Raw genomic sequence first — 14,633 nt, forward strand, 5'->3', positions numbered from 1 at the left:
CTTCCCACCACCAGCACTTTTCCCTTCATAGTAGACACCTTCAGGCCACTCAGCGTCGTCTCCTCCCTGGGCTGTAAACTGACAAACCTTTAATTCTCTGGAATAAAAGGGCTTTAGAGAATTAATATGGTACACCTTAGGCTTTCGGTTGGAGGTGGGGAATGCTATGAGATAATTAACAGCTCCCAGGCGCTCCTGGACCGTGAATGGCCCTTCCCACGATGCTTCCATTTTATGGGCCTGGAGCGCCTTTAAGACCATGACCTGCTCTCCTACTTTGAAGGAACGCTCTCTGGCATGTTTATCATACCAGGCTTTTTGCTCTTTTTGAGCATCCGGTAAGTTTTCTCTAGCAAGGGCTAAAGAGGTTCGGAGGGTGTTTTGTAGGTTGGTTACACAGTCCAGAATGTTAGTTCCTGGAGAAGGTGTAAATCCCTCCCATTGCTGCTTCACCAACTGTAATGGCCCCTTAACCTCACGGCCATATACAAGTTCAAATGGGGAAAACCCTAAACTGGGATGTGGTACAGCTCTGTAGGCAAAGAGCAACTGCTGCAACACTAGGTCCCAATCATTGGAGTGCTCATTTACGAATTTACGTATCATGGCCCCCAACGTTCCATTAAACTTCTCCACCATGCCATTTGTTTGACGGTGGTAAGGAGTGGCAACCAAGTGATTTACCCCATGAGCTTCCCAAAGGTTTTCCATAGTTCCTGCCAGGAAATTAGTCCCTGCATCTGTGAGGATGTCAGAGGGCCAACCTACCCTGGCAAAAATGTCTGCTAGTGCCTGGCACACACTTTTAGCCCTGGTGTTACTTAGAGCTACTGCTTCCGGTCATCGGGTGGCAAAATCCATGAAAGTCAGTATGTACTGCTTTCCTCTTGGTGTCTTTTTCCGAAAAGGACCCAGAATATCCACAGCTACTCGCTGAAATGGAACTTCAATGATGGGGAGTGGCTGGAGAGGGGCTTTGACCTGGTCTTGGGGTTTCCCCACTCTTTGGCATACCTCACAAGACCAGACATAGGTAGAAACATCCTTGCCCATTCCCTCCCAGTGGAATGACCCCCCCAAACGGTATTTGGTCCTGTTCACCCCAGCATGGCCACTAGGGTGATCATGGGCTAAGCTCAAGAGCTTGGCCCGGTATTTAGTTGGAACTGCCAACTGTCTCTGAGGATGCCAGTCTTTCTGGTGTCCACCAGAAAGAGTTTTCTTGTATAAAAGTCCTCTTTCTACAACAAACCTGGATCGATTAGAAGAGCTGAGAGGCGGTGGGTTGCTCCGTGCCGCCGTCCAAGCTCTCTGGAGGCTTTCATCTGCTTCCTGTTCGGTCTGGAACTGTTCCCTTGATGCTGGAGACATCAGTTCCTCATTGGATTGTGGACCTATGCTTGGTCCCTCTGGGAGTGATGTAGGGGATGGGGCTGTTTCCGTTGACTGTGAACTGCTTTCTGCTGGAGCACTATGTTGGGATTCAGGCTCCGGCTGAGCCTCTTGTGTAGGGTTATCGGCTGCTGCCGGTTCAGGTTCGGTGGGGCCCTCTGGTGTTGAGGTTGCAAGTACTGGATTCAGTGCTGGCAATGGGTCTGGTGTTGGTTGTTCGGCTGGTTCCGGTTCTGGGATTGGTTCCGTCTGGGTCTCTGGGACTGGATCCACTACTGCTGTTGCAGACATTGGCCTGGGGTCAGGGTCCATCACCTCTGACCGGGTCCTGATAGAAGTTTCCGGAACAGAGCTAGGCCTTACGGCTTGTTTAGCCTGGCTACGGGTGACTATTCCCACCCTCTTGGCCTGCTTCACATGATTGGCCAAGTCTTCCCCCAACAGCATGGGGATGGGACAATCATCATAGACCGCAAAAGTCCACGTTCCTGACCAGCCCTGGTACTGGACAGGCAACTTGGCTGTAGGCAAATTGAAAGAGTTGGACTTGAAGGGTTGAATCATCACTTGGATCTCTGGGTTGATTAAATTGGGGTCCACTAAGGAAGCATGGATAGCTGATACTTGTGCTCCGGTGTCCCTCCACGCGGTGACCTTCTTCCCGCCCACACTCACAGTTTCCCTCCGCTCCAAGGGTATCTGGGGGTTATCTGGGCCTGTGGACCTCTGGTATGATCCCGGTGCAATGAACCTTAATCTGTTGGGGTTCTTGGGGCAGTTGGCCTTTACATGCCCCAGCTCGTTACATTTAAAACATCGTCCAGCTGACAGGTCACTGGGGCGAGGTGGGTTGCTGAAGAACGGGGTGGTGGGACGATAAGGGGTCTGGAGGGTTCTTTGGGAGGTATGTGGGGCTTTGGGCGGCCCCCGGTGATAGGGTGTGGTCTGGGGTTGTCCCTTCTGGTCTCCGCTCCCACTGCAACCAGTTTTCTTCTTCTCGGCCACCTCCACCCATCTGGCTCCAATCTCTCCTGCCTCGATTACAGTTTTGGGCTTCCCATCTAGGATGTATCTTTCTATTTCCTCAGGAACACCCTCTAAGAATTGTTCCATTTGCATTAGGAAGGGCAAATTTACTGGAGATTCAACACTTGCTCCTGATATCCAGGCATCCCAATGTTTCACAATGTGGTAGGCATGTCGGGTAAATGACACGTCTGGTTTCCACCTTAGGGCTCTGAACCTCCGACGAGAATGCTCGGGTGTTATCTCCATTCTGACTCTCGCCTTGGATTTAAACAGTTCATACTTGTTCATGTGTTCTTTAGGCATTTCAGCTGCCACCTCAGCTAAGGGTCCACTGAGCTGCGGCCTCAGCTCTACCATGTATTGATGTTGTACCCAAGGCAGGCCCTTTCGAAGTTTTCTAGGAAGGCCTCAGTATCATCGCCTGCCTTGTAGGTGGGGAACTTTCTGGGATGGGGAGTGGTACCTGGAGAAGGATTGCTAGGGTTTGTTGGTATATTCTGCTGAGCCTTTATCTTCTCCATCTCCTCCACATGCTTCCTCTCTTTTTCCTTCTCTTCCAGTTCTTTGGCCATTGCCTCCATTTCTTTGGCCCTTGCCTCCATAGCTCTCCTGTGAGCAGCCGCTTGGTGTTGTTCTGCCTCTTTCGCTGCCTCCCTTTCTTTGTCCTTCTCCTCCTTCTTCAGCTGCATGAGTTCTATCTGTCTTTCATGTTCCCTTTGTTTTTCCTCAGCCTGAAATCTGGCTAATTCCAGCTTTTGTCGAGCCGTGGATTTTGTCATTCTAACCTCTCTGTTTTTAACTAACTTTACACCCGAGGTTTAGAAATAAACAAACAAAACTTGGCTGTAAAATTTTGCTGTGCTGGAATAGAATACCTATTCTCTGATAGTGATTGTCAGCCTACAGAAAAAGACAATTCCCTTGTCTCTGCTCTGGCCCCAAATCAAAGCAAAAAACCTCCAACAACTTGGAAACCTGCTTACCAGCAGCCTAAAGGGGAAAAAATATCCTTTTCAAACTTGTGCTCCTTGTAAAAAATCAAAATCTTAAAAAAAAAAACCCTGCCACTTTTGTCTCCAGGCAAATGGGTAGAACACCCCCCCCCCCCCCCGTTTACTTTTAGGGGGAAAAAAAAACTCTGGGTTGGAAGACTGTGAATTTCCCTGCAGGAGTTAAGTACCCTGCCTCCAGGCAAAGAAAACCTGCAATTCACAAAGATAATCCCCTTTTGTCTCTGCTTGGCTACAAAGCAGAGAAAAAACAAGCTGCTTTCAGTTTCAGCTGCTTTCTGGACTTCCTTTCCAAAGGAAAAAAAATTTCCTTTTTAAAATCTGTATTTCTAGTTCAAAAAAATCTCAGCTGGATTTCAAAATGATTTCAGGTTAATCCCACCACTCTGCCACCATGTCAAGGTTCCTTCCCCACTCTGAACGCTAAGGTACAGATGTGGGGACCTGCATGAAAACCTCCTAAGCTTATCTTTACCAGCTTAGGTCAAAAATTCCCCAAGGTACAAAATATTCCACCCTTTGTCCTTGGATTGGCCGCTACTACCACCAAACAAATACTGGTTACTGGGGAAGAGCTGTTTGGAAACATCTTTCCCCCCAAAATACTTCCCAAAACCTTGTACCCCTCTTCCTGGACAAGGTTTGGTAAAAAGCCTCACCAATTTGCCTAGGTGACTACAGACCCAGACCCTTGGATCTTAAGATCAATGAACAATCCTCCCAACACTTGCACCCCCCCTTTCCTGGGAAATGTTGGATAAAAAGCCTCACCAATTTGCATAGGTGACCACAGACCCAAACCCTTGGATCTGAGAACAATGAAAAGCATTCAGTTTTCTTACAAGAAGACTTTTAATAGAAATAGGAGTAAATAGAAGTAAAGAAATCTCCTCTGTAAAATCAGGATGGTAGATACCTTACAGGGTAATTAGATTCAAAACATAGAGAATCCCTCTAGGCAAAACCTTAAGTTACAAAAAAGATACACAGACAGAAATAGTTATTCTATTCAGCACAATTCTTTTCTCAGCCATTTAAAGAAATCATAATCTAACACATACCTAGCTAGATTACTTACTAAAAGTTCTAAGACTCCATTCCTGTTCTATCCCTTACAAAAGCAGCATATAGACAGACAGAGACCCTTTGTTTCTCTCCCTCCTCCCAGCTTTTGAAAGTATCTTGTCTCCTCATTGGTCATTTTGGTCAGGTGCCAGCGAGGTTACCTTTAGCTTCTTAACCCTTTACAGGTGAGAGGAGTTTTCCTCTGGCCAGGAGGGATTTTAAAGGGGTTTACCCTTCCCTTTATATTTATGACACAAGAGTTCCCCCAAAAACACATAAGTCCCCTGCATGGCCAATGTCGGGAGGAAGGTAAAGGAGTGGGGAAGATTTGGAGTCCTGGGGCAAAGTGGAGGGTCTGGAGGAAGGAGTAGGGGACTGAGAATGCAGTGGAGATTATCTGGAGGCCAGGATAGCTAGTATGACAGCAGGGTATTTGCCTGGTTGTAGGGCAGAAGGTACATCGGGAGTCTGGTACTCGCTAGAGAACATGACACCAACTGCTCCTGTCCCCCCATGGTTGGCTGGAGTTGGCTCCCCGCTCTGGGGTTGCACTGCTCAAGTTTGTCCCAAACCCTAATGTGGAGCTAGCTGAGCCAAATTTTTGTGAGTGGCATTGCAACCTGGCACATGGGATCACAATGCAATTTATTCAATTTGGCATCATGATGGGTGGGGGACTGAGCCAAACCGAAGCAGTGGTGCAACCCCATACCCCAGATCACAATGCCCTGAGCGGGGAGCTGAGGCCAGAGAGCCCTGCAACCCTTTGGCAAATTTGACGGTTTTGGGTTGCGACCCACAGTTGGTAGAACCTGATCAAATGAAGCTATCTAGTGGGTTAGGGCCCCATCCTAAGAGGCAGCTGCACCAGCCACTCAGTGGAAAGTGGAGAGACCATTAAAGGGAGCCCCCGCTGATCTGGAACAGATATTCTGGGTGTCATTTTCCATCCAGTCTGGGTTTTATCATCATTTCCTGTACCCTGAAAATGTAGTTCTCTAAAGGAGAGCACCGTGTTATTGGCACCTTGGACTGGATTTTCCCATGGTCGCTTTCTATCTGGGCTGGGATTTCATTTCCCTTGGTCACGGGGGGTAAGCCCTTTAACACTCCACCTCCACCCTCATTTTTAATTATTTTCCTTGTTTATAATTCCATTACCTTATGCGAAGCTTGTGATTTATATCAGGGTGACTGAGAGCAGGATCAGGCCCCACATCATTAGTTTACTTCTGCAGTGATTCTTTCAGCTTCCAAACCAACTATGAGATGGCAGAACCTAGGAACAATGCACAGGACGGGGGGAGGTAATCAAACATGCGATCCCCCATTTGTAGTAATGGAAATAATCTAGTGCCCTAACCATATGGCCATCGTTCCTCCCTGGCTGTCTAAAATCAAAGTTATTCAAAGCCCTCGAGTCATTTACTATTACCCTAATGGACCTTTTCTCTCTTTGCAGGGAAGTGCCCCGCCCCACACTACATTGAGTTTGCTGAGATTATCATTGACAGGGTCATGCTGGGCAGCAAGGGGAGATACAAGTGTGAAGATGGCTATAAAAGGACAATCGGGGAGAGTAATTTAATTGTCTGTATTAATGATACTGGGCTCATTCACTGGACCACAAAAACTTCTGTATGCACACGTAAGTAATTATCATCCTTCCTGCTAGGTCTAACCACATCTCCTATATGCACAGGCAATTTTCAATTGATTTAGCTTTTGTAGTGGCCACACAACACTGTGCTAATGAATTATGTTTTGTATTGTTACTTCTCCCAGGCAAACCCACCACCCAGATATTGACTCCCACTGACAATACAAAACTTAATATACATAGAAGTGTGTACAATGAAATTTAAAAAAGGGTTCTTTTTATTATTTCTATTTAATAAACATTTCCTGCAGAGCTGGAAACACCACAGGGTTGAGCTAGTGCATAAGAAAAGGAAAGTAAAACAGACTCTAACCAGAAAGTGAAACTGACCAATTTAGAGTCATACTGCAAGCTGAAAGAAAAGGAGGACTTGTGGCACCTTAGAGACTAACAAATTTATTTGAGCATAAGCTTTCGAGAGCTACAGCTCACTTCATCGGATGCATTCAGTGGAAAATACAGTGGGGAGATTTGTTACTCTCTAAGGTGCCACAAGTCCTCCTTTTCTTTTTGCGGATACAGACTAACATGGTTGCTACTCTGAAACCTACAAGTTGAGTGAATAGAAGGAGTGGAACCACACAGCTTACACAGTGAAAGACATATGGTACCTGTCAGAGGACAAAGTTTCTGTCAGGAACAAAACAGAGATGGGCCCAGACCAAAACCGCAGCTCTGAACTTTGGGAAAATTTGGATCTGAATATGAATCCAAACTGCTCTTTATTTATCTGGGTGTTTATACAATGTTAACCATCCTAATTCCAGAGTGGCTCTGGTTCTCAGTCCCAGTTCTAGAATCAACATGCAGCATATCAGGGAAAATTTCCTTATGGTGGGAATCTATTAATTTATTATTTGCTGATGGCTGACAGCAAACTCAGTCCTGAAAGGATCACAGAGAAAGATGTGGTTCCTGCCCCAAGAAGCTACTACGTCTAAAACCATACAAATCAAACGCAAACCTCACTAGCTGCCCAATACAGCTGGACCAGTGGGAGGAGGACTTGCTATTTCCTTATACCTTTCTCACACTGCTGCTGCTCTGGTTTAGTCTCTTCTGGCCACAGTAGAGCCTTCATGCCTCCTGACCTACTTAGCAGAGGTTTGGATGTTAATTTTGCTGGTTCCATGGGACCAGGGTCAGTGAGGCCACAATGGGTTTTCCTTGTCATGACTCCCTCCAACACCCTGCCCCCATCACCGACTCATTCTTCTTCAACAAAGAGCAAACTCCCTCTTACCTGATGCAATCTATTTCAATCTGCTCTGGTGGAGGAAACGTGTATCTGTCTCTGTGTCCCCTGGGGCACACCCATGGTTCCAGTCTTCTTTGCTAGGAGCCCTGTGCTTCAGAAACGTGTTGGATGCTCCATTGTGGTCTGTGGTTGTTGTTGTGTACACTCATAGACATCAGTAAGAATGGACAGTGGAGGCCATCACATGTGCTGACCCACATGCTGCTCTTCTGGAGTATGGGGGCACCTCCATTGATTTAAACTGAGATACACCAGGGCTGAATTTGTCCTGTTTTGTTGTACTTTAGAAGGGAAATGGATTTAGGGATGTCATCTCTGGAAAGGTAAATCACAGGCTTGTATAGCAAAGCCACCTGGGTGCCACATGCTTTTTCTTTATATCTAATCCTGTTATGCACAATTAACCAATACAGGAACACACCAAGTAAGGAAACAATTATGTTTACCTTCAAACTAAGAATGGGGAATATTTAGGTTAAATATAAGGAAAGTTTCCTGGGATTGAAATATGGTGTACTAGGCTGTGGAACAGTCTCTCTATGTAGATAGTGGAAACCCTGCCACTTGCGACTTTTTAAACTAGACCCCACCAGAACATAGGAATTGCCAGATTGGATCAGACCAATGGTCTATCTAGTCCAGTAAACTGAGAGGGGCCAGACCCAGATGCTTCAGAGGAAGGTCTAAGAAGGCATATATGGAATACTCTGAATTATGTGGAAGCAGATTATGCGCTGTAAGGAACAACCCTGTACTGGCAGGGGTTGGCCTACGCAATCAAATGGGGCTTTTCCATTTATGATTCTATAGAATATCAGCTTCTCTTACAGAAAAAAACACTAAGCTTAATCTTCTCCATAGGGGTCTCCATGGCTACTTCACAGCAGTCAGAAAGAAAACCACAGAGCAGTGCACCTGAGAATCCAGTCACCATAGTGCCATCTGACACAGCAGGTACCACTCATTAATTACTGTAACATATTTCTCCTATTGACTTCCATGGGAGAAGAAAAAGTCCAATGTTGAGTATTTTCAAAATCCCACCCTTTAATGTTTTCTATTAGATTTTGTCATCTTTGATTCAGACAGAGCGGTTATAAATCCCACTTGCTAGGAGCAGTTGTTACTGTGTGATCAAATGGCAGTATTTTTCATATTGCCCCAAAAAATTGGGAGAGGCTGGTTTTCTCCAGGTAGGCCCATGTTGTGCCTTTGCAAATCTCGCTGATGTGATAATAGCCACAATGGGATAAAAATAGCACCTAGCTAACTGTCTGCCTCCTTTGGATTTCATAGGTTATTGTGGGATACCCAGCCCTGTGGAACATGCCACACCTACGATGACACATTATGCCGTAGGTCAGGAACTGCATTACAAGTGTCTGAGAGGTTATGATGCTCGACCCCCAACCTCTGATATCAGCACGTGTAAGGAAGAGAGTGGGAAAATCTTCTGGACAAGGCTAAGTCTGCTGTGCACTAATGACAGCAGGAGTGGAGAAGAGATGACACAACCAATTCCAATAACAGGTAGGATGGGGTGCTCTGGCACTGACTAGTCCTTGATGAATGAGGTGTTAGATCCAGCTCAGATTCATTCCCCTTTGTGCAGGTACCAGCCATCTCCAGCTGGCTGTGCCTCAGTGCCTCAGGTGTAGGGAAATATGGGGACTCCTCAGAGCTTCTGACTGGGATGTGGAAACCACCCCTGGGAAAGGGAAGAGGAAATGCCATGCTGCAGTGTAGTGTTGGGTTTCTTTCACCTTATGCACATGGCTACCAGCAAAAGTAAAGATCAGTTTGGGGCTAGGTTGTGCCTGACCCTTGTGCAGACCCAGTTTCTCCAGACACGCGACTGCCAGACAAGGGAAAAAGTCTCCTTATCATAGATGAGGTCTCCAAACCCGCAATCCAGCAGCATTAACTGCTACTACTCAGAGCAAATCCACCATCCCACAACACACTGACACTAGGTCACGCACGTGAAAGCTTCAGAAAATGATGTCTCATCTGAGCCCCTCTTGTAGCACTGGGGGTTTAGGGACTTCAGTGGGCTGTAGGCAGATCTATATACGGTCTTTATACAGTCCCCCTTACCATAGTATCCGAGCACCTCACAGTCTGTCATGTATTTATTCCCACAACACCCCTATGAAGCAGGGCAGTACTATGGCCTCTATTTTACAAATGGGGAACTGAGGCACACAGAGGTTAAGGCCCAGATCTATAATTGATTTCTGTGGAAATTAGGAGTCTAAGTACCGTTATGAATCTAGGCCTAAGTCATTTGCCTCATGTCACATAAGAAGCCTGTAGCAGAACAGGGAATTGAATCTTGGTTTCCTAATGTCTAAGTCGGAGGCCTAATGGCTGGACCATCCTTCCTCTCCAAGCTGACATGGAATAATACTGAGCCTCTTGGTGAGATCGATCTCAGTTCACTGGATGCTGCAGTTTACGTCGCATCCATGTATAACAGGCAGTAGACTGGGCACACTCTCAGGCTGGAAGTGTTGATTGGTTGTTTAAAAAGCAAACATGGCAATTATAACATCTCTGTGTGATGAAAGTGAGCTCTCAGATGCAAGTGCCCACCTCAGCACGACTCTGATTTGCATGAATGACCAACCCTCATTGGAAGCAATACATCAATAATTAAACAACAGGAATTTCTCTCTTTTTAGATACATCAGAACCATCCCATGTCCCACCAGTGATGCTTCATGTCTGCACAGGTACACCAGGTTCAGCTCATCCATGGATGATATTTCTCCCTGCTTTAGGACAGTCACTTTTCCCCTTTAAATTTGTGACTCCCCTTAAGGGACCCGGCACACTAAACAACAGGAATTTCTCTCTTTTTAGCTACATCAGAGCTGTCCCATGTCCCATCGGTGATGTTGCCTGTCACAGGTACACCAGGCTCAGCTCATTCATTGGTGGTATTTCTCCCTCCTTTAGGACAGTCACTTTCCCCCTTTAAATTTTTGACTTCCCTTAAGGGACCCAGCACAATCAGAACTAAGGAACATTTTGCACCACACAATAATCACCTACTATTCTGTGACAGATGTAAACCCCAAAGAAGGACATACATTGTTCAGGGTGGTAAAAGGGGGCATAAGCATTTAAGTCACTTCGGGTGGAAACTTTAGCACCTAAAGGAGTTAGGTGCCCGAGTCCCATTGAAAATCAATTTGCTGAGAACTGACAGTGAACTTGGCTCTATAAGGATCACAGAGAAAGGTGCAGCTCTCACCCATGAAGCCAGTACCCCTAAAACTATACAAATCAAACCGAAACTGTGTCAGCCAAGCAACTAGATTGTAAGGTGTTTGGGACAGGAACTGTCTCTCACTATGTGTATGTATGGGTTCTGGTCTTAACTGGGACCTCTGGGTGCTACTATGGGTACTACCCACGACAAGTAATAAGTGGGAGTGATGGAATGAAATTAAATGAACAGAGTAAATAGCATCACAAATATTTCCCATGATAGAGGCATTTGTATCCCAAGGCTATTTTACAATGGCTTCGCCATAACTGCAGTGGTGAATGCTCTTAATATGGATCTCTCTGGCCCTTCTGTCGGAGCTCTGCAGGAGGGCTGAGTAAACAGCGCTGTCGTGGTGCTGGGATACAGCTAGCTCTCTCTTTCTCTATAGTGCAAGGAGGCGAGTTCCTATCCCTTTCCTGACATCTATTTCTCTAAATTAACTTTGGGGAAACTGCTATTTTCTTTCGAACCATGCTAATCACTCTGCAGTGTTTCAGACAATATCATCTGCTAACAGATTTGATTTTTTGTGTCTCCTCAAAAGTTGCTGTCTCTACTGTCTTCCCAATCATTTTCATCCTTTTGGGGTGGATCATCGTACTGAAACTATGGTAAGTAGCCTGGCATAGAAGGAATGAGATAATTGAATCTAAACAATCCCTAGCATGCATGGAGTTATTAGCCACATCACTCCATACGCAGCATAGGCAGGATTCATTGATGTATTCTTTTTATTACATAAATGATTAACTATATTAAATAAAGGCACAATGAAAAAAATCAGGATTAACATTTCTAAGCTTGAAATGGGCACATAAAACTGCTTACTCTGTGACTCTTGGAAATGAGTCTGTGAGGCAGAGGTGTCAATAGGGGAATAAGTTGTCTAATAATGAGTGGACAACATTGCTAAGAGGTAAATGAGGTCTGATTGGTGCAAATACATTGGATTTAAGATGGATTTCACAACATTGATATAACAGGCATCACAGAAACTTGGTGGAATGATGACAATCAATAGGACACTATTATACCAGGACACAAAATATATAGGAGTGACAGGATAGGTCATGCTGGTGTGGGAGTGGCACTATCAGGTGCTGGATCTAGGGGTGCTGGGGATGTGGCAGCACCCCCTGGCTTGACGTGGTTTCCATCATATACAGGGTTTACAGTTCGATTCAATGGCTCTCAGCACCCCCACTGTACACATTGTTCCAGCATTCCTGGGCTCTATGTATGAAAGAACGTATAGAGTCAAATATAGTAAAAATCTTAAATGAATCAAACTGTACCATAGAATCTCTATGGATAGAAATTCCATGCTTGAATAATAAGAGTATAGCAATAGGAGTATATTACCGACCTGCTGACCAAGATGTTGATGGTAACTGTGAAATGCCCAGGGAGATTAGAAAAACTATAAAAACATAAACTCAATACTGGGTTTCAGCTATCACCATATTGACTGGGTACATGTCACCTCAGGACAAGATACAGCAATAAAGTTTTAGACACCATTAATGACTGCTTCTTAGAGCAGCTATTCCTGGAACCCACAGGGGAGAGGCAATTCTTGATTTAGTCCTAAGTGGATCACAGCTCCAAGTGGTAAATATAGCTGAACCGCTTGGTAATAGCAACCAGAGTATAATTAAATTGGGGCAAATACTAAAGAAGCCCACCACAGCAGGCCTGGCCTTCAGAAATGGGAACTACACAAAAATGATGTAGCTAGTTAAATGGAAATTAAAAGGACAAGTCACAAGAGTGAAATGACTTGCAAGCTGCATGAAAACTTTTTAAAAACACCATAATAGAGGCTGAAATTAAATGCACAGCCCAAATTAAATGCATTCCCCAAATTAAAAAGAACAGTAAGAATACCAAAAAAATGCCACCCTGGCTAAACAACAGAGTAAAAGAAGCGGTTAGAGGCAAAAAGGCCTCCTTTAAGGTTTGAAAGTCAAATACTACTGAGGAAAATAGAAAGGAGCATAAACTCTGGCAAGTCAAGTATAAAAGTATAATTAGACAGGCAAAAAAAGAATTTGAAGAGGAACTAGCAAAAGATACAGAAACTAACAGCAAAAAAAAATTTTTAAGTGCATCAGAAACAGGAAGCCTGCCAAACAACTGGTGGGGCCACTGGACAATCGAGGTGCTAAAGGGGCACTCAAAGAAGGCAATGCCATTGTGGAGAAGCTGAATGAATGTTACATATGTTTTCACTGCAGAGGCTGTGAGGGAGATTCCCACACCTGAGCCATTCTTTTTAGGTGACAAATCTGAGGAACTGTCCCAGATTCAGGTGTCAATAGAGGAGGTTTCAGAACAAATTGATAAATTAAACAGTAATAAGTCATCAGTAAGGCTGCGAGTTTGTCACAGAGGTCACAGAAGTCATGGATTCCGTGACTTCCTGTGACCTCCATGACTTCTGCAGTGGCCGGTGCACCTGGCTCGGGGGCCACCTGAGCAGTTCAGGGAACCCCGGGCCAGTCGTACCGGCCACTGCTGGGGCAGTCTTGGATGACGATGCTTATAAGATGATGGAATCAGTTGTTGTCAGTCGTGTTTCTTATCATCTGTATTTGGCGAGCAGGCTGTGCTCTTTCCTTTCCGAGGCAGGATCTCAGCAGTTCTCGGTGCCTTTTTCATCATTATTGCCTTGTGCCTAACATAGGGCGAGCACCATCAAACCATTCAGAAACAGCAGCCGGGCCTGTTTACTAAGCAGGCTCTTACACGGAAGGAACTTTGCCCCAGGGCTGCGTGGCCACTTCTGATCAATTTCCAGTTTAAAGCTTAAAATATTTGTTTCGATTTTTAAAATCATAATTGCATATTTTAAATGAACGTTGCACCTGAGCTCCAAGGTTTTGTTTGCAAACAGATGGCTTCAATATCCACTCCCTTCTATCCTCTACCAAGGAGCTTTCAGGGAGGTGCTGGATTCTAACCAAGGGCTGTTATTTTACTGTATTGCTACAGGAGACGGAGGAGTTTTACAGAAGAAGTAAAGACTGAAAAGACAAAGTCCATTCTAATAACAGCAGCAAGAGTGGAAATGGAAAGTGAGGTGGAAGCTCACAGACTAAAATCCAATATGTGAAGGAAGTAGCAGATGTTTCACCTTAACACTCAAGCTGGATTGCAGTGGGACAGACTGGTTCCTGCCTAGAGCCAAGCTATCTGAGCTCTCAGTGCTCGGAAAAGATCTATAGCATACGGAATATGGGCTGTATTGTTATTAACAGACAAAGAACTTCTTTCACATTCATTTCAAGTTGCTGCTATGTATGTATCTTGAAGAACATTAGCGGTAAAAACCTAAACAATTAAAAGTATGGAAATCACCAGTTAAGGGCAAGTAAATACATATTCAAATATATTAATAGTTTATATAATCTCTTTTTAAAAAGGAACATGTGTAAAATGTCACATTGGATATTCCAGAAATAGCCTTCAATCTGCCCCTCTATCCCTGCCCAACCTGACACTGCTTACCAGAAATTCTCTTCATCTTCCTCTCTTATATCATGTGTATTTCCAATATGGGCTATAAACTCTCACAAACTATGAGCCAGCACATGTGGTCCACAGGCCTAACCAGACAATATGGCCATTATTAGACAGAGACACCAATAGAGTCATAGAATATCAGGGTTGGAAGGGACCTCAGGAGGTCATCTAGTCCAACCCCCTGCTCAAAGCAGGACCAATCCACAATTTTTGCCCTGATCCCTAAATGGCCCCCTCAAGGATTGAACTCACAACCCCCTCCCTCACCATGTCACTTACTTCTCCTGTACAAGCCACATATCTGACTCTCCCCATCCCACCTCTTAACTGCTACAGTCAAGAGATTGCAGCTTATCTTATTTTCCACGCATTGCCCAGAAATGACACCTTTCTCACACACTCCCTGTTCTACTTTGT

At 45.0% G+C, this 14,633-nt stretch overlaps 1 protein-coding gene across 1 annotated transcript in view; it reads left to right on the forward strand.

Annotated features, from left to right (window-relative positions):
- IL2RA (interleukin 2 receptor subunit alpha) overlaps positions 1 to 13,806 on the forward strand; it is a 34,050-nt gene extending 20,244 nt beyond the window's left edge. Inside the window, exons 2-8 of the mRNA XM_073331977.1 lie at positions 5,959 to 6,144; positions 8,276 to 8,368; positions 8,711 to 8,944; positions 10,099 to 10,149; positions 10,280 to 10,327; positions 11,236 to 11,302; positions 13,686 to 13,806. Coding sequence (XP_073188078.1) covers positions 5,959 to 6,144; positions 8,276 to 8,368; positions 8,711 to 8,944; positions 10,099 to 10,149; positions 10,280 to 10,327; positions 11,236 to 11,302; positions 13,686 to 13,806 — 800 coding nt within the window. The remainder of the gene's footprint in view (positions 1 to 5,958; positions 6,145 to 8,275; positions 8,369 to 8,710; positions 8,945 to 10,098; positions 10,150 to 10,279; positions 10,328 to 11,235; positions 11,303 to 13,685) is intronic.
- Positions 13,807 to 14,633: the final 827 nt, after the last annotated feature.

The sequence above is a fragment of the Lepidochelys kempii genome, chromosome 1 (assembly GCF_965140265.1).
Source record: "Lepidochelys kempii isolate rLepKem1 chromosome 1, rLepKem1.hap2, whole genome shotgun sequence".
Taxonomy (NCBI): Eukaryota; Metazoa; Chordata; order Testudines; family Cheloniidae; genus Lepidochelys; species Lepidochelys kempii.